This window comes from Erythrolamprus reginae, chromosome 1 (genome assembly GCF_031021105.1).
Source record: "Erythrolamprus reginae isolate rEryReg1 chromosome 1, rEryReg1.hap1, whole genome shotgun sequence".
Taxonomy (NCBI): domain Eukaryota; kingdom Metazoa; phylum Chordata; class Lepidosauria; order Squamata; family Dipsadidae; genus Erythrolamprus; species Erythrolamprus reginae.
This window is the reverse complement of record NC_091950.1, coordinates 91,972,835-91,992,314: the sequence shown is the minus strand read 5'-3', so window position 1 is coordinate 91,992,314 and position 19,480 is coordinate 91,972,835. Positions and strand designations below refer to the sequence as shown.

The 19,480-nt window shown below is 38.8% G+C and overlaps 1 protein-coding gene across 17 annotated transcripts in view; it reads left to right on the top strand.

Annotated features, from left to right (window-relative positions):
* Positions 1-19,480, top strand: part of RAD51B (RAD51 paralog B) — a 465,772-nt gene that overhangs the window by 143,703 nt on the left and 302,589 nt on the right. Inside the window, exon 10 of one of the 17 annotated variants that reach the window (XM_070759110.1) lies at positions 7,233-7,318. The exons of the other annotated variants lie outside the window; for them this stretch is intronic. Coding sequence (XP_070615211.1) covers positions 7,233-7,303 — 71 coding nt within the window. The 3' untranslated portion in view covers positions 7,304-7,318. Of the gene's footprint in view, positions 1-7,232; positions 7,319-19,480 lie in introns of those variants that run through there. 17 annotated transcript variants of the gene reach the window in all.

The window sequence follows — 19,480 nt, the reverse complement described above, 5'->3', positions numbered from 1 at the left end:
ATTTGGCATATCTATATCTTAAGCCTGGCTGCAGATTTTAGAATCCACCACATGTTTATGCTGGAAATTTCTTCATACGCATATTGAGTTTGTTCTGTTATGAAATCATGTCTCATGGGAAGGATAATTTAAAGACATTTCCGTTTGTTATGTCTGAGCTAAATTAGACTATTAGGGATTGTTAATGCTGCAAAAACTCAAACCTAGAACAGCTTTCCAATATGGATTGTACAATCTCTCGCAAATTAATCTGAGCAAACTGCTTTTGCACAACTGAAATATAGCCTCTTTCCAAGTGCAAATTTCTCATTGTCTTGGGAATTAACTGTTGCAACACACACTATCTTTTCCTTTTAGATTTCTGAGTACAGTGGTACCTCTACTTAAGAACTTTTCTAGATAAGAACCAGGTGTTCAAGATTTTTTTGCCTTTACTTAAGAACCATTTTCTACTTAAGAACCGGAGCCGGGAAAAATTTCCCTGGAAATTTGAGAGCGGCACGAAGGCCTGGACAGTTTCCTACCATTCCCCCTTTAATCCTGGCCATTTCAGGCTTTTCTGGGCTGCCAGAGGAGCCTTTCGGTGGCGCTTAATGAGGCTCTGGCAGTCTAGAGCAGTGTTTTTCAACCAGTGTGCCGTGGCACACTAGTGTGCCATGAGACATGGTCAGGTGTGCCGCGAAGCTCAGAGAAAGCAAACAAGAGAGAGAGAGAGAAAGAAAGAGAGAGGAGAAAGCAAACAAGAGAGAAAGCAAGCAAGAGAGAGAAAGCAAGAGAGAGAGAAAGAGAACAAGAGAGAGAGAAAGCAAGAGAGAGCAAGAGAGAGAAAGAAAGAAAGAGAGAGAGAGAGAAAGAGAGGGAGGGAAGGTGGGAGAGAGAAAGACATAGAGGGAGGGAGGGAGGGAGAGAGAAAGAGAGCAAAAAAGAGGAAAGAAGGAAGAGAGAAAAAAAGAGGAAGGGAGAGAAAGAGGGAGAGAGTAAGAGAGCGAAAGGGAGGAAGAGAGAGACTTTTTTTGTCCAATATTTTTTAGCCCCCCCCCCCCTCAATGTGCCCCATGGTTTTATAAATGTAAAAAATGTGCCGCGGCTCAAAAAAGGTTGAAAATCACTGGTCTAGAGCAAACAAAGCATTTTCCTTTCTCAGGGCTCTTGGAGAGGGAATAAACCTCTCCCAGTGCCCAGAGAAAAGAAACGCTCCCTTTGCTCTGGGCATCCCAGAGCGAATGGAGCATTTTCCTTTCTCTGGGTGCTGCTTCAGAGTCCCTCTTTTTTTTTTTAAGCCTTAAAGTTTGGGTTTTTTTTGTTTCCCCTCACGTCACCTTCTTCCTTCAGCAGCGAATGTCCTCCTCCTACCCAAATTCCAAGCTTTTATTTCTTTCCTGATGGGTTTCCACACATTATTTGCTTTTACATTGATTGCCATGGGAAAAGTTACTTCTACTTAAGAACGTTTCTACTTAAGAACCTGGCCACAGAATGAATTAAGTTCTTAAGTAGAGGTACCACTGTATTGTCATGTACTGGGGAACAATGAAAGCTATGAATAGATTTCATCATATTTAACTCTACTCACTTTTTTTTACAGTGCTGTACAATCTTGTAGCAAGTATATACAAGTGACCTCTTAATCTCTTGTTTGCTCTTTGAAATATGCAGATTGATTCCTTTAGTTTATGTTTCTTGATTCCTTCAGTTTATGTATCTTCAGGGCAGAAATCTTTAAGCACCATTTTACAACCTGTTTTAGAACAGAAATTCCAAATTAAAATTTTAAAAAACTGAACACAAATAGTTATTCTAATGAAATATAAGTAGGGTACATCCTAATCACATATTGGTAATTTTTAAAAACAACTTTGCTGACATTCTCTCTGAGGTTAGAAATAAAATTGCAGAATTTATCATTACTTTTCTATGTTATGTTTATATAAACTACTATCCTATACTTGATTGACAAATAAATAAATAGAATTCCAGAGCTGATAGAGAACTAGTTCAGCTGAGCATCCAGAGTCTATTTGAGGTCTCTAATGAAGGAGAATTCACCATATCATATTGGCTGGCAGCTTGTATAATCAGGAATCTCTTGATCTTTTAATCCATTCCTGGTGGTTCTGCCTGCTGAATCAATAAAGAAGGCCACTCTATTTTCTTTGTGACAATCCTTCAGCTCTGTGAAAACTATTATCACCATTGCCATTGCATGCTATGGACTTCAATAACAGAAAGGGCAGCTTCTCATGAATCTTATATTCAGTACCAGCCCTTGGATTCTAATTGGGCTGATTACCTGAGGCACCAATTGCAACTACTCCTTCTTTTGTTAGATCAGAAAAGCTCCTTCCTCAGCAACAAGGTTCCAGTGGTGGGATTCAATTTGTTTTACTAACAGTTCTGTGGGTGTGGCTTGGTGAGTCTGGCTTGGTGGGCATGGTAGGAGAAGGATACTGCAAAATCTCCATTCCCTCCCCACTCCAGGGGAAGGTTATTGCAAAATTTTCATTTACTCCTGATCAGCTGAGATTCGGAAGGCAGAGAACGGATGGGAGTAGGGCCAGTCAGAGATGATACTTACCGGTTCTCCAAACTACCCAAAATTTCTGCTATCAGTTCTCCAGAACTGGTCAGAACCTGCTGAAACCCATCTCTACAACAAATCCTGCCTCATATTTACCCACCATGGTGCCAACTAGGAACCATAGGAGGAACGGGCATATTACTAAAATTAAACTTCCTTAAGCAATTGTATTTTCTGTCCCTTGACCAATCCCTTTGAGTAGCTCTCTAACTGATGAATTGTTCAGTGAGATTGTTTTATAAGAGGATAAATATCCAAAACCCAGAGCCATTCAGTTTTGTGAGGGTTTAGCTGAATTCTGTTCAGACCCATACGTCTTCAAAAAGTGGGATAATACATTCATAGCATCATCGGACCAGATTTCTTGTGGGACCGCATTCTGCCGCGTGAGTCCCAGCGATCGGTTAGGTCCCACAGAGTCGGCCTTCTCCAGGTCCTGTCAACTAGAAAATGACGCTTGGCGGGGCCTAGGGGAAGAGCCTTCTCTGTGGGGGCCCCGGCTCTCTGGAATCAGCTCCCCCCAGAGATTCATACTGCCCCCACCCTCCTTGCCTTCCGTAAGTACTTGAAAACCCATCTATGCCGCCAGGTCAGGGGTCACTAGACCCTAGCTTCTGGCTGACGAGTGCGAAGTATTATTATTATTATTATTATTATTATTATTATTATTATTATTATTAATTAGATTTGTATGCCGCCCCTCTCCGCAGACTGCTTGTTGTTGAAAGTGAATGAATAATTTTAATGTTCTAGTGTTTTTAGAGTAGTTAATTATATTAATTGGATTTTAGACTTGATATTGTATACTGTTTTTATTATGTTGGGAGCTGCCTGAATCCTTGGAGAGGGGTGGCATTCAAATCCAGTAAGTAAGTAAGTAAGTAAGTAAGTAAGTAAGTAAGTAAGTAAGTAAGTAAGTAAATTTAAAAAGTCATTGGGGTGGAGATATACTACTAGATATCATTAGCATGCAGAAAATACCATTTGACCCATATAGATGTTAAAATGGAGGGGATAACGCACTGGGCCCCTGGCACCTCACATAGTAGGGACCAACAGAGTCCTCGGAGAAGGGCGGCATACAAATCCAATTATACAAACAAACAACAGTGGCATTTCTCTCCAATGATTACCAACTGGAATCATTCACAAAGAAAGGAGGCAAACATATCAAGTATATTGCTGAGATGTGTAATACAGGATGTTTAAGACATTTCTGCGAAATCCAGAAAAATGGCTCTTGTATGTATGACTCACTCTGTGAAAGAACCTGGATCCTGTTATGACAGAAGAAGCCAGGCTTTATGAGAAGGACATTTACTTCTTTAGAGATACTGTTATTACATTTACCATTTTATAGAACTGTATATTTCAACTCATCTGCATCTGTATGCCCCAGATATGTAACCAATAGTTGGTATCATTGCATTTTGGGTTTTGTGGCAACACACCCAAAGCAGCAAAAACCCAGCTACAGTATTGTTTTAGTGACTGAATTTCAAGCCCTTTTTTTAAAATTTCCTGTTTCGTTTGCGGACTGTCCGTTTCTTTTTTAGCCTGTGTATAATTATTGTTTATCCTGTTATTTTCTCTCCCCTCTCACTTGAATCACTGGGGAATTGCTTCAGCAACACTGCTTTATTTTCTAAAAATATACTGTAGCTTGAAACCCATGGATTATCTCATGCCAGTTTAAATGAAATTTATGACTTGGGAAAGATAGAACTTTAGTTTTAGTTTCTTACTGGCTTTGCATTCTTTATGCAGATTCTATATAATAAAGTGTACTTTTCCTTCTTTTTCGTCTGCTCTCACTTTTTTAAAAATACATTTTTTGCCTTTTTCAGTCTATCAATAATAAATTATCATAGGTGTTGTGGTTAGCTCTGGCCCAGCTCCTGCCCCAAGGAATGTGGAGGTGGATGTGGGGGAGACATCCACATACCGCAGGCCTGTTTTGCTCCCAGTAGAATCTGCCGACGAAGTCTCCGACCAAGGAAGTGTGAGTGACAGTAAAGAGGGGAGTTTGGCAGACAGCCCAGGAGGAGATCAGTCATCTGTATCATCCCTGGATTCTGAACAAGAATTAATGACACATCCACGCATACGTAGAGTGATGCATAGGAGACAACAACTGAAGGATTATTACAAGAGAAAATGAGGCCACCTGCGGTTGGGTGGGGCTGCTGTAATTAGTGCTACAAATAAAAGTGCAGCCTGGGGTTTTAGCCTCATGGCAGTTTATCTGATTCATTGTTTCGACAAGATCGTGGTTTTTGCTGTTCAGGATTGTATGTGTGGACTCTCTGGACTTTAGAATTGGACTCAATTTCCCAATTATTGGGTGAGCAATTGGACTGCATTTAACCTGTGCCTTGTGTGTACCAGAAAATCCCTTTGACATTTAAAAAGGGAGCTGTTTCGGTTTTTCTGTTTATAAAAAAAATTGGGTTTTCCTTTTATCTTGTGGTGTGTGTCGTCCTGGACTAATTACCCTGTAATTATGGGCGGTTGAGACACGTCGGCAGAACAATAGATACACCAGACTTTGAATTTTTAAGCAAAATGCTCTGAAAAATGTTCCACCTGTGGATAAGCCAACCATATTTTTCATAGGATTTTGGTTAAACATTTGAGGGCCTGCTTATTTGTGAATGGGTTTATACATGAATATATATGGGGGAAAGGGGTATTTTAAAAACTAATTACCATATATACATGTGGATAAGCCCATTTGTGTATAAGCCAAGTCTGACCTTTCGGATGTATTTTGGCATGTAACATTATCTGGTTATCAGGAGTAGGTTCCTCCCAGTTCAGACCTGATTGCCCAAACCGTTAGTGACCCGCTGATGATGTAATTTTGGTATCACGAATCCAGTCCGTGTGTGCCGCCATCTTTTTTTCAGAATGGTCAGCAATTTTTTCATTGTTTGGATGGCTTCTTTTCATCCTCTGCTTTGAAAGTAGCCCTGCCGCCCACCCCTAAGTTAATACTGACCTATATTTCTTTGCCCAAAGTACAGCTGAGATGCTCCTCAGCTGTGTTTCGGGTTGAAACCACCTTCTGAGCATGCACATGAGAGGTTTCTTCGGAGAAGGGCGGCATACAGGTCTAATAAATTATTATTATTATAATTATTAAACATTATCATCCAAACTGGGAGAACTGGTCCATGTGGCCGGTTCTTTGTTTCCAGGGACATTGTTTTTCGGGAGACCCCATTCGACACTGTTCTTGATGACCACACCTTGAGTCTGTTCTTCGTCTTCGTCAAAAATGGACCTTAGCGACAGAGTCAAACTTTTATAATTAATAGACTGAGTCCTCATTGGCTGATGGACGAGGTCATCCCATTATGGATGGTCGCTCCACCCTATGAGAAGGAGCATATCAGGTAAACGCCCCTTTTCAACAATCCATCTCTGAATGGAGGAACTGACAAGTCAAATTGACTTAGTTTGACTAAGCGAGTCAAACTGTTTCTATGTCTTTTTGGTTCGTTTTCGTTTGTAATTCCCACAAAAACCCCAACCTTAGCATAGCATACATGAATTTTGGAGATAGGTAAGATAGGTGATGTGGGGGTTTTTTTCCATTGCGAAGTTTTCATGAGTTCCTCTGTAATTTTCTTGAATCCTCATCCTTGTTCCCAGGGATTGAACAACAAATGTTTTATTATTTTTATTATTACTTTCTTCCTATTGGAACCTCTTCCAGTTGAAGCCCAGGGCACAGCTGCATAAAGGTAATCACATCACATTGTACTGTACTTCTAAAGGATTAAGAACTAAATTAAAATAAATTATCCTCTAGAGGAGACCCAGGTCTCTTCCTGTCCTTGTTGTTATTTTTTCTTAGGATAGCTGTTGTAAGAATCTAAATCCCCCCTCAATTGCTGTTGAAAGATCTGATTACTTTATCTATGCGCTACTGTACATTATCCCTGAATTTTTGCAAAATTCTTCTGGTGGGCCACCTAATAACATTGATCTAGCACATTTGTTAGCTGAATTGTATTCTTCTAATGGCCATTAATTAAAAGAGATAAAACAACCAATAGAGATAAAACAACCAACAGAAAGCTCAGATTAGGCTGAGTTGCTTTCTCCAAAGCCCTTCATGGCATCGGACCAGAATATCTCCGAGACCGCCTTTTGTTGCACGAATCCCAGCGACCGATTAGGTCCCACAGAGTTGGCCTTCTCCGGGTCCCGTCAACTAAACAATGTCGGTTGGCGGGCCCCAGGGGAAGAGCCTTCTCTGTGGCGGCCCCGACTCTCTGGAACCAGCCCCCCTCAGAGATTAGAACTGCCCCTACCCTCCTTGCCTTTCGTAAACTCCTTAAAACCCACCTTTGTCGTCAGGCATGGCAGAACTGAGATATCTCCCCTGGGCCTATACAATTTATGTATGGTATGCTTGTATGTATGTCTTTTTAATAATGGGGTTTTTAAATATTTTAAATTGTAAATTATTAGATTTGTCATGAACTGTTTTTATTGTGTTGTGAGCCGCCCCGAGTCTACGGAAAGGGGCGGCATACAAATCTAATTAATAATAATAATAATAATAATAATAATAATAATAATAATAATAATAATAACTGTCTACCTGGTCACACTTTCCCTTCCATGTTGGATTTTCCTTTAGGAAAGCGAGGACTGAGGTTGTATTTGCTCACCTGCTTCAGACACAAAGTTTTTTTCAGCCTGCCCCCATAAGAAATTGTTGGATTATAGAAAATATGGATGATATTTGAAGACCTTCCTATGGGCATCCGGTTGCTTCTGTGGGAAACAGGGTGATAGACTAAATAGATGCTTTGTCTGATTCAAGAAGGCTCTTCTTAATCTTTATCAATAAATAAAGCAACTATTTAATTAACTCAGAATTAAGTGGTCAAACCACATAATGCAATTTAAATCTATACTGCTTGAATACATTTGAATGATGTCATCCAAAGTTTTTAGAACTTCCTCAATCCATGTTAAGATCTCTGCAGAGGGATTGCCTTGGAAGATGTAATGACAATGAAAAGTGGGAAAGCGAAGTTCTTCAGAGGCTGGATTAGAAACGCTATGACTCATAAGTATGAAAACCTGTTTCTCTGCTTCATGTTTTTACCAAAATAATGGTGCTATAACTGATAATGGATTGGTAAGTCTAATGAGAAAATTGCATATGAGTAATAAATCTGATTTTTCTCATTTACTTATAACTTTATTTTCATCATCATTTTTATACTATCATCTGTGTTCTGTGATTTTGTGGATTGAGTTTTAAACACAATTATTCCATGAATTAAATAGTACAAGCTGTTTGATTCTGATCTACATACAATATATTAATTTATTAAATTTATATGCTACCTAATTTCCAACCACTCTCTAAAAAGAAGCTGGTTTTGTTTTCCCTATATAACTCTTAAAACATGAGAAAGAAAATTATTTGTAACAAACAAAATTATGGAGTTCACTTTGGACATGTTATGTATTTAAATATAGCCTCTGCAAATCACAATTTATACTTGAAGGTTGTATTTTAAGAGTAATGGAATTTTATTGGTCATCTAATTTATTTAATCATTAAGCACTTATTTTAAAAAGCAGTTTACTGCCTTTTAGTGGCTGCAGATATTGTAAATATCTTTATATTTAATATTACATTTAATTTATTTCATAATTCTTTTTATAACTGTCAAAAACCCTTTTAAGAAAGAAAAAGAGCAGCAAATGTAGAATTGAAGAAAGAAATGAGACTCAGATAGGTTTTGTAGATAGATAGATATGGTGGTCTTTCATTCTCGAACACATGTTTTCAAATCTACCATAGATAATGTAGAAAATACAATTATTAGGGTTTGTATTTTGATGCTTTTACTGATAAGTAGATCTGTCTGTCTGTCTGTCTGTCTGTCTATCTAGATAGATAGATAGATAGATAGATAGATAGATAGATAGATAGATAGATAGATAGATAGATAGTTGTGCCCAAATTGGAGTGCTGTCTGCCAATTTTAATGTTTTAAAGAGCAGTAGCATAGTGTGACTCAACCATTATGAATCCATTCTCACCAATGACTATTAGTTATTTATCAATGATCTATGGTACTAATTTCTATTTCCATCAAGGTTATTCCTGCACTCTACAGTTTTTCAGAATTCCTGTGACTCACCTTGAAAGGACAATTAGTAACTGATATAGTTGTTTGAGAAGAAAAAAATATGTTTTCAGTTCCTGCTCAAGCTGTGAAATTTACTTTGGAAAGATAGGGAAAAAATTATTACCTCTCTTGAATGAGCAAGAACAGATTAGTATATAATAAAACAAACTTTCCCTGACAATATATGTCATCTACATATATTGGCCCCCACTTTTCATTGGTGAATGGGAGAGCCAGTACGTCTGGCTTTCTCCAGATTAGAGATAATTAATATTTGATATTTATAAAGGGTTAGAGGGAGATAATGATATTTAATAGAGAATTGATGTTTTGAGGTACAGCCTTAAGCTGCAAAGGTCACTGTAGACATCAGTATGGCATTTATGCATTCTGAAGGTGGGTATGTATATCCCCTGAGAAAGTCTGACTTTTCAATTGATTTTGAGAATAAAGTGGTACCTCTACTTACGAACTTAATTCGTTCCGTGACCAGGTCCTTAAGTAGAAAAGTTTGTAAGAAGAAGCAATTTTTCCCATAGGGATCAATGTAAAAGCAAATAATCCATGCGATTGAGGAAACCACAAGGAGAGTGGAGACCCTGTTTCCTCCCAGGAGATTCCTAGAGAAGCCCCACGGAGGTTTCTCCCTGCCTTTTCTGGCCCTGTTTCCTCCCAGGAGATTCCTAGGGAGGCCCCACAGAGGCTTCTCCCTGCCTTTTCCGGCCCTGTTTCCTCCCAGGAGATTCCTAGAGAGGCCCCACAGAGGCTTCTCCCTGCCTTTTCCGGCCCTGTTTCCTCCCAGGAGATTCCTAGAGAGGCCCCACGGAGGCTTCTCCCTGCCTTTTCTGGCCCTGTTTCCTTCCAGGAGATTCCTAGAGAGGCCCCACGGAGGCTTATCCTTGCCTTTTCCGGTTACAGTTTCGGAGGCTCGGGTTTGTAAGTGGAAAATGGTTCTTGAGAAGAGGCAAAAAAATCTTGAACACCTGGTTCTTATCTATAAAAGTTCGTAAGTAGAGGCGTTCTTAGGTAGAGGTACCACTTTATATGGAAGGCGATCTGCTTGCCTTGAAAACTTTAGGCCGAGTCAGGATGTACAGTGTTCCCTCGATTTTCGTGGGGGACGCGTTCCAAGACCGCCCGCGAAAGTCGAATTTCCGCGAAGTAGAGATGCGGAAGTAAATACACTATTTTTGGCTATGAACAGTATCACAAACCTTCCCTTAACACTTTAAACCCCTAAATTACAATTTCCCATTCCCTTAGAAACCATTTAGGTTATTACTCACCATGTTTATTTATTAAAGTTTATTTAAAAAAATATTTATTAAAGGCGGACGAAAGTTTGGCGATGACATATGACGTCATCGGGTGGGAAAAACCGTGGTATAGGGAAAAAACCCGCAAAGTATTTTTTAATTAATATTTTTGAAAAACCGTGGTATAGACTTTTCGCGAAGTTTGAACCCGCAAAAATCGAAGGAACACTGTAATACTAACCTATGGTTTAGCATTTTATGAACAAGGGAATGTGGTATTTTCTAAACAGCAAAGATTGCCTTCTGCCCACTCTTGGGAAGGGGAATTTATTATGTCAAAAATTTCCCTTCTCCACTGTCAGCAACACAGGGCCTGAGTCTTCAAAGCATCCCGTTTCTCACATTTGGCAGAGCCAGCATCTGATTTAAGCCTGGAAAGTAAATTGCTTCTCGCCTCCTGTAGCGAATGTCTCTGTGGGTCAGGGTTGAAATCCTTGGCAAAGCACACAGAGGAAGTTTGCATCAGAGCTGCCTTCACCACATCTGCTTTGTGAATAAATAGGACATTTATTTCTCAGTCAGGCTAAATATCTGACATATAGAACTGCACACATTCACACACCCCACTGTTGCCCCCCTGTGTCTCAAGTATTTTTGAGAATGCTTTAAAAGTCAACAATAAGAGAACAAGTTACCATGTTCACTTGGCTCCCATGACCAATTGATGAAAAAAAAGAGAGAGAGACTAAAGAGACTTTTAAAATATTATATGTGTTTGTAGCTGATTGGCTGCACACCCATTCCTTTAAATCCAGTAACATCTGTCCTGTAATTCAAACACCCTGGGAGCATTGTATTCTCAGCTTGAGGCACACTTCTTTTCTCTAAACAAATGTTGATTGTTTCTAAAGCAGCCTTCACATGTTGTTCTGACTTAAAAACTATATCCTTCATTTCAAAGGTGCATTGATTCTGGAAGATGAGCAAAGGAGATCCAAGTACATTTCAGAATTTATTGCATGGAAATTATATTTAGTTAATGATGCAATAAAGTTGCAGTATTATGAGGAACATTAAATGTTTACTGCAATTTTTTTTTAATTTTTTTTTTAATTTTTTCACCATCTTTTACTTAAACATCCATACCTATGGCATAGTATCAATACATTTCTGTCCAAAGTGCCATAAAGAAATATCCTAAATTTGCACCTTTTGTACAATCTCCTGTCTGTTTTCCTTCTATATTCCCTCTATCTCCCTCTTTCCCCTCACTTTCTTTCTCCCTCTCTCCCTTTTTCCTACCTCCTTCCTTCATCTCTCTCCTTCCTTTCTACTTCCTCTTCCTCTCTATTATTATTATTATTATTATTATTATTATTATTATTATTTATTGGATTTATATGCCGCCCCTCTCCGAAAACTCTGTATACCTGTAAGCAACTCAAAACCCTAACTCAACTTCATACCAACATCAGTGCTACCCTGAAACTATATATTTTTGCTGAATTGAAAATGAATGGAGACTAGTATAGAAAGGAAGCATTAAGCCACTCCCATATTTGGGTATGCCAAGGCGATTCAAGGTGTGTTTTCGTAGATTTTCATGGGTACAGGTATGTAGGTCTTGGCATATTCAGGTTTCTTCCCATGTAAGTTTCAGAGAATCCTTGCGACATTTCGACGAGGTCATCTTCAGGCTGGTGCTTTCGGCTTTGTGCTCGGGCGAACAAAGCGTGATCTGGGCTGCCGTCCCTTTATAAATAGTGGTGGGGAGGTATGGAGTGCTGGCTCAGCTGCTGCAAGCTGTGTTGAAACTTTCTGATTAGTTGGTGGGGTAACACTTTGAGTAATTGGTGCAATTGATGTATGCAGATTAGTTGATGTTTTGCAGATTAGGGGTGACATCCTGAGTAGTTGTGGCAGTTGGAGCCTGCAGATTAGTCAGCTGTTTTGTAATGTATGTATGTGGTGTAACATCCTGGGTTTTGGTTTGGCTCCGAGTTTGTGGTCCGGTCATGTGTTTATGGTGTGTGTCAGTTTGCTTTGTGTGAATGTTAGAGGGGGGTGCAGCAGTTGGAGGCACCACTGTGGTTTGACTTCTGGGTAGTGGTTGTATTTTGTCTGTAGGGTAGGTGTGGGTTTGGATCTGGTGAGGGTGATTGGTGGTGGCGCCCTGTGTTGTTCTTGGTCTGTCAGTTTTTGTGGCTGGGATTCGTATTCTTCTAGGTATAGCTACTTTATTCTAATACTGACTCCTTATCTCCTATTTTTGTCGCCTGGTTCTACCACCTTTATTTTTCAATTTTCTTCCAAATCGATTGCTCTAGCCTATCTTCCAGATATATACGGTAAACTATCTCTTGTACCTCTTAATTTTAGGCCATACTCTTCCTTTACCTCAATTTATATCTTTATTCATATTTTTTAATTATATCATTTTTAAATGCCCTAAATTTCCGATCTATTTTCCCATATCATATCTCCCTTTCAACTTCATTACTCAATTTTTTAAATTTTAATTCATTCTCCATATTTAAACAAATTCTAATCTCAGCACTACACTTCCATCCATTGGTTAATAACATTATCAACTTCCCAATATATAACAATAAAGGAAAAAAACTGCAATTTAATGTTAACAGAACAGAAATTTTTACAAAATGTGCAGTCTTTAGCTATTTTTCCCCATTTTTGTACATGTGCTCTAGTCTAGAACATAAATTTCTCAGTGAAGAAATAGAAACTCACACCCAATTTAAAAAATGTAAACGATGTTTAAAGAGATTTTTAAAGTTAATATAGTATATTAAATCAAAATGGTTGATATTTTTTTCTGCCCAGAGGTTTTCACACAAATAATATACATTTAGGAGCCCAGAATATCATCTACATCTGTTCATCTATATAATCTCCAGGCTCTAACCTTACTTTCACAACACCTGGGGGAAGAGACAGCTCTTAACGGCTTTCCACAAGGTTAAGAGGGTAGGGACTAGCCAGATGCCAAGGGAGAGTATTTCAAGGACTATATGGCTAAAAAAACAAAAACAAAAACCATACCTCCGGGATACCACTAGATGGCACCAATACAAAGATGGTACCTGTACCTACTCTGTCTGATCTGGTAGAAAATCCCAAATTATTATTATTATTTATTAGATTTGTATGCCGCCCCTCTCCGAAGACTTGGAACGGCTCACAACATGCAATATACAGAGTACAAATCCAATATACAGAGTACAAATCCCGAGTCTGCAGAGAGGGGCGGCATACAAACAAACAAACAAACAAACAAATATTAAAAACAGTATTTAAAACCCGTATAATAAAAAACAACCCACATAAACCATACATAAATCATAATAGCTGAGGGGTATATTAATTCCCCCAAGTCTGGCGATATAGGTGGGTTTTCAGAAGCTTATGAAAGGCAAGGAAGGTGGGGGCAGTCCTGATCTCCGGTGGGAGTTGATTCCAGAGGGCGGGGGCCGCCACAGAGAAGGCTCTTCCCCTGGGTCCTGCCAGACGGCATTGCTTAGTTGACAGGACCCGGAGAAGGCCAACTCTGTGGGACCTAATCGGTCCCTGGGATTCATGTGGCAGAAGGCGGTCACGGAGGTAGTCTGGTCCGGTGCCATGTAGGGCTTTATAGGTCAATGGTACACTAGCCCTAACTGGGGAAATGTTACCCTATCAAATATCAAAGATAACACAACATTGTACGCAAGGAAGCCAAAATTCTAAACATCTTGCTAAAGTGAGCCAGAACTGGTTCTACTCCATCCAGATGGAGCAGAGTCAGCTTTGAAATGGCATCACAAATGGAGATTTGGTATAATTTGGTACCATCAACAGACTGGGAGTTATTTTCAGGATTGCTTCTCCCTAGTTATCCATTTCAGTAGGTCCAGCAGGAGGTGTGTGGTGTGGATCCCATTGGCTAAGGAATTTTGTTTGGCAGGTACCAAAAAGAGAACTTTTCTGCCATGACATTTGCCCTCTTGACATAATTCCTTCTGGCCAATAACCCTATTGGCCATCTAGGAAAGCCTTAAAACCTGGTTCTTGTCATCAGGATTGGGGATCTCATGAAGGTGTGAGACCTATCCATTGGTTGCATTGTGTATGCCTTTAAAATGCATTTCCCCCAATTTTTATTATTAAAGTTTTCAAATTATTCTAATAGTATTCTAATGATTTTCTTTCAATTATGTTGATTGTTGAGCTTTGTGTTTTAATTGTGTGCACCACCCAGATGGGTGAGATGGGTGGCTATGTCAATTGAAAGAGTGAGTGAGTAAGGAAGGGAAGGAAGGAAAAAGGGAAAGAGGCATTGAGGGAGTGAATGAATGAATATTGTACCCCATAGCAGTGGGAAATTTAACCCAGAGGTTTCCTGTAGCTGATAAAAAAGCAGTGAGAATCTAAGGCACCCCACACATGCAGAAGTCTGGGGCTAGATCTTTCCCCCCAAGAGGGAAGGACCAGCACAGTTGCACTACCTTTGCTCAAAGCTCTCCACTTATAGTCATGGTATGGTGAGATGATCATCTGAGTTAGTTAATTCTGAAATGAAAACTCAATTCAAATCACACTCAGTTTTCATTTGCAAAATACAAAATAGATTTTAGATAATACCATGTGACTTTATATCATGAATATAACAAGAACAGAATTTGAGCTGTTTATTTATTATTATTTATTTATTAATCAGATTTCTCTGCCGTCCTTTTCCTGGGATCCAGGGCGGCTCACAACAAAGAATGCAATACACGAAGAAATCTAATATTTAAATAATTAAAAGTACTAAAAACTCACTACTAAAAACAAACAAAAAAATCTAATTTACATTAATTCTAAAAATCCCTACACATTTAAGAAACAGACATCCACATTCATCTTCATTATTCTTCATTCATGGGCCACATTCATGGGTCAAGAGTTCTTAGTGCCCCCAAGCCTGTCGACAGAGATGTGTTTTCAGAGTTTTGCGAAACACTGGGAGGGCGGGGACGGTGCAAACCTCTGGGGGGAGTTGATTCCAGAGGGCTGGGGCCACCACAGAGAAGACTCTTCCCCTAGGCCCCGCCAGTCAGCACTGCCTGGTTGATGGGACCTGGAAAAGGCTGACTCTGTGGGACCTAATTGGTCGCTGGGATACACAAGGAAGAAGACAGTCCTGTAGGTAATGCCATGTAGGGCTTTATAGGTCATAACCAACACTTTGAATTGCGTTCGGAGACCAATAGGCAACCAATGCAGCTCGTGGAGTGCTTGAGAAACATGGGCATATATTGGCATGCCTGTGACTGCTCGCGCAGCTGCATTTTGTACCACTTGCAAGTAAGGAATTCATTTTAAATCTGATGTATAATTCCCATAGAATTCATAGCAATGTCTGTAGCCTAAACATCATGTTTATGTTATAAGGAAATAGCATATTTTCATCTGAAGAAATAGCATATACGTCAATTCCAGCAACTAATGAGAATAATTTATTTGCTTAATTTATTTTGTTCGTGGATTTGGCTTGTTTTTTCTTTCTTTTTTCCTTTTTGAATATTTTCTTGTCCCAAAACAGCATAGCAATCTAAAATACAGACATTATATAAAATATTAAATTTACACAATGACAAAAATTTTGACAATCATATTTTTTAAACATTAAGCAAATTCTACAATAGATATGAAGTGCACATGATAAAATAACCACATTTGTGTATCATAATTTGCTTGGAAAAATATCAGTGCTAACATTGTTGCTTGGTGAAATTTAATCAGGCCTAAAAATATTTCTATGACATAAATCTGGTTTAGAAATGGCAAGAGTGCTTGTATGCAGATAGATGGGGTATGACGTTAGCTAACATTTTATATCCTACATTTTTAAAACTCCTGCTGTTCTTGCAGGGGCCTGAAATGGTGTGGACAACAGATGTGGAATATGGAATGTGTGGGAATATACTTTGGGGGGCACCTGTCTTGAAATTTGAAAGACAAGCCCTGTTTGACAGAATTGCTTCTTGCAGAAGCCAGAATATTGCCTTCTTTCTCTGTGGTTAAGTAAGAGTTAGAATGAATTTTAAATGCTACTGTCCACTGGTTTGTCGTTTCCACTTTCAGGAACTTTCTCCTTAGTTCTAGGTTTGTTTGTTTGTTTGTTTGTTTGTTCGTTCGTTCGTTCATTCATTTACTTAGAAACATAGAAGACTGACGGCAGAAAAAGACCTCATGGTCCATCTAGTCTGCCCTTATACTATTTCCTGTATTTTATCTTACAATGGATATATGTTTATCCCAGGCATGTTTAAATTCAGTTACTGTGGATATATCAACCACATCTGCCAGAAGTTTGTTCCAAGGATCTACTACTCTTTCAGTAAAATAATATTTTCTCATTTTGTTTTTGATCTTTCCCCCAACTAACTTCAGATTGTGTCCCCTTGTTCTTGTGTTCACTTTCCTATTAAAAACACTTCCCTCCTGAACCTTATTTAACCCTTTAACATAGTTAAATGTTTCGATCATGTCCCCCCTTCTCCTTCTGTCCTCCAGACTATACAGATTGAATTCATTAAGTCTTTCCTGATACGTTTTATGCTTAAGACCTTCCACCATTCTTTTAGCCCGTCTTTATTTAATTCGACTTCTATGCTGTCCAATTCTGAAGGACTCAGGTTGCTTCTCTCCTTGTTTAGTTTCCATCCATTGCTTCCTGTCTTGCCTTCTGTCGCTTTGAAAAAATAGGTCCCCCTGCTCTGTGAAAGCCCCTCAAATATTGGAACACTGCTATCATGTCACCCCTAGTCCTCCTTTCACTATGCAACAATTCCTGCAACAGTTCTTCATATGTTTTAGCCTCCAGACCTCTATAATCATTTTTCTTGATCTTCTCTGCAGTCTTTCTAGAATCTCAACATGTTTTTTTTAACATTGTGACAAAAACTGGATGCAGTATTCCAAGTGCAATCTTTTTTTCTTTTAAATATACTTTATTGGTTTATAAAACAGGGGAAAAGGGGGATGGGAGTACAAAAAAGAGAGGTGGGAGGGGAATGGGGTAAACAGTGTTGTTATATCACAGCTTATATATATTATTGTTTACACATTCCAAGTATTTGTCCATATGTAAATATTTCGTATTCAGTATTCTTATTTGAATAATCTTATAGCTGTAATATTTGATAATCCAACAATAACAGGAAAAGAAAAGGGGTAGAAAGGGAAAGAAGGGAGAAAGAAGGAGAGAAGAAAGAGAGAAGAGAGAGAGAGAGGAGAAGTAGTACCTGCAAGCAAGCAGGCGTTTGTATTGTGACGGCTTAGTTTAATTATGTTTGTTATTTTTATTAATGGAACTTAATCATAGATTGTAATATTAGTAGTTTTCTAGTAATTATCAAGTGGATTGAACTGAGACAGGGATTGTATTGATTTTGGTCCGATTTTTTATTATGTGTATCCAAGTGCAATCTTAATGCATTATAAAGCAGTACTATCGGTACTAGCAATAGTAACACTTCATGTGATTTTGATTGTATCCCTCTGTTAATGCAGCCTAGGATTGCATTGGCTTTTCTTGCCTATTTTAATTTGTATTTCTAGTCTTTCTTTTACAGTTCTATTTTTGTTAGGCTGTGCTACTCCCCCCGCCCCACTTTTTTAAATGTGAAGATAGATGCAAAGAAATAATTAAGCAACTCTGCCTTCTCCCTGCTGCTTTCCTCCCATTAATGGACCAATTGTTTCCTTCACTTTTTTTTCTAATGTGTTATATGTTGAAAGAAACTTTCTTTATTGTAATTTTTGACATTAGTTTCAAGTCTAAGTTTATTTTGAGCCTTAGCTTTCCTGACTTCATCTTTGCAGATTTGACCTATATGCTGTTATTCTGCCATAGTTATATGGCCCTCTTTTCATTTTTTATACTTATCCTGTTTGTCTTTCAGTTTATGAGACAGTTCTTTGTGTTACCATTTCTTCTTGGTGTTCTTATTTTTCTGTATTGTGTTGGATTGAGCCTTTACAATAATATTTTTGGGTGTTTCCCAACTCTTCTTGAGCTGTTTTTCCCTTTAAGATTTTCATCCATGGAATTCTTCCCAAGCCCTGAGTTTGTTGAAATCAGTTCTCTTAAAGATACTAGTTTGATTTTGTTGTGTTGCTTGTGTCGGCAATATATTGAATTCAATATATTGAATTCAAATGTCATATGATCATTTGCCCCTAAAGTTTCTGTAACTTCAATTCCCTCTTTAATTTAGTAAGTTAGTAAAAATTAAGTCCAATATAGTTGACCCTCTAGTTCCATCCTCTACCTTTTGGATGACAAAATTATAAGCTAGGCTCATAAGGAACCTGTGCAATTTCCCACTTGATAGAGAGTTTGTTTCCTAGCTGATGTTTAGGCCTTTCAGCTGTGGCGAGGGGGGCGTTTGCCCAGGTTCGCCTGGTGCGCCAGTTGCGGCCCTATTTGGACCAGGAGTCATTGCTCACAGTCACTCATGCCCTCATCACCTCGAGGCTCGACTAAACAATGCCATCTGGTGGGACCAAGGGGAAGAGCCTTCTCTGTGGTGGCCCCGACCCTCTGGAACCAGCTCCCCCCTGAGATTAGGATTGCCCCCACCCTCCTTGCCTCTCGTAAACTCCTTAAAACCCACCTCTGCCATCAGGCATGGGGAAATTGAAACATCTCCCCCTTGCCCATGTTGATTTGGTGTATGATTGATTGTGTGCTTGTTTTTTATTTATATATTGGGGTTGCTTTTATGATTTTTTTTAACCTAAAACTGTAATTAGATTGGTAAATATTAGATTTGTCACTATATACTGTGCCATTGTTGTGAGGCGCCCCGAGTCTGCGGAGAGGGGCGGCATATAAATCCAATAAATCTAATTTAATCTAATCAGATCCAGAGTAAAAAATAAGAAAAACTGGCTCATTCTTTGTTCTTCTCTCTTCAACATCTAGTACATTTTCTAAACATTTAACAGCCAGCTCTACAAATATTTGTTTGTTTGCATGTCTGTCAAACATGCATAGAATAGTAGTTGTTTGTATAAATATAACATAAGTGAAAAGTAACAATAAAAGAGAACAATAGGACAGGGACGGTAGGCACAGTGGTGCGCTTATGCACACCCCTTACAGCCCTCTTAGAAATGGGGAGAGTTCAATTATAGACAGTCTAAGTTTAAAGTTTTTGGAGTTTGGGAAAGAAACCACATAGTCATATAGTGCATTCCAGGCATGGATCCCCCTGTTGCTGAAGTCGTATTTTCTGCATTCGAGTTTGCGGTTTAGTTTGAATCTATTACGTGCTTGCGTATTGCTGCATTTGAAGCTGAAGTAACCATTAACCGGAAGGACATTTTGGTCTATGATTTTATGAACTACATTTAAATCCGATCGGACGCAACATAGTTGTAAATTGTCTAATCCCAGTATTATGGTGGAATAAGGTACTGTATTTTGTAGC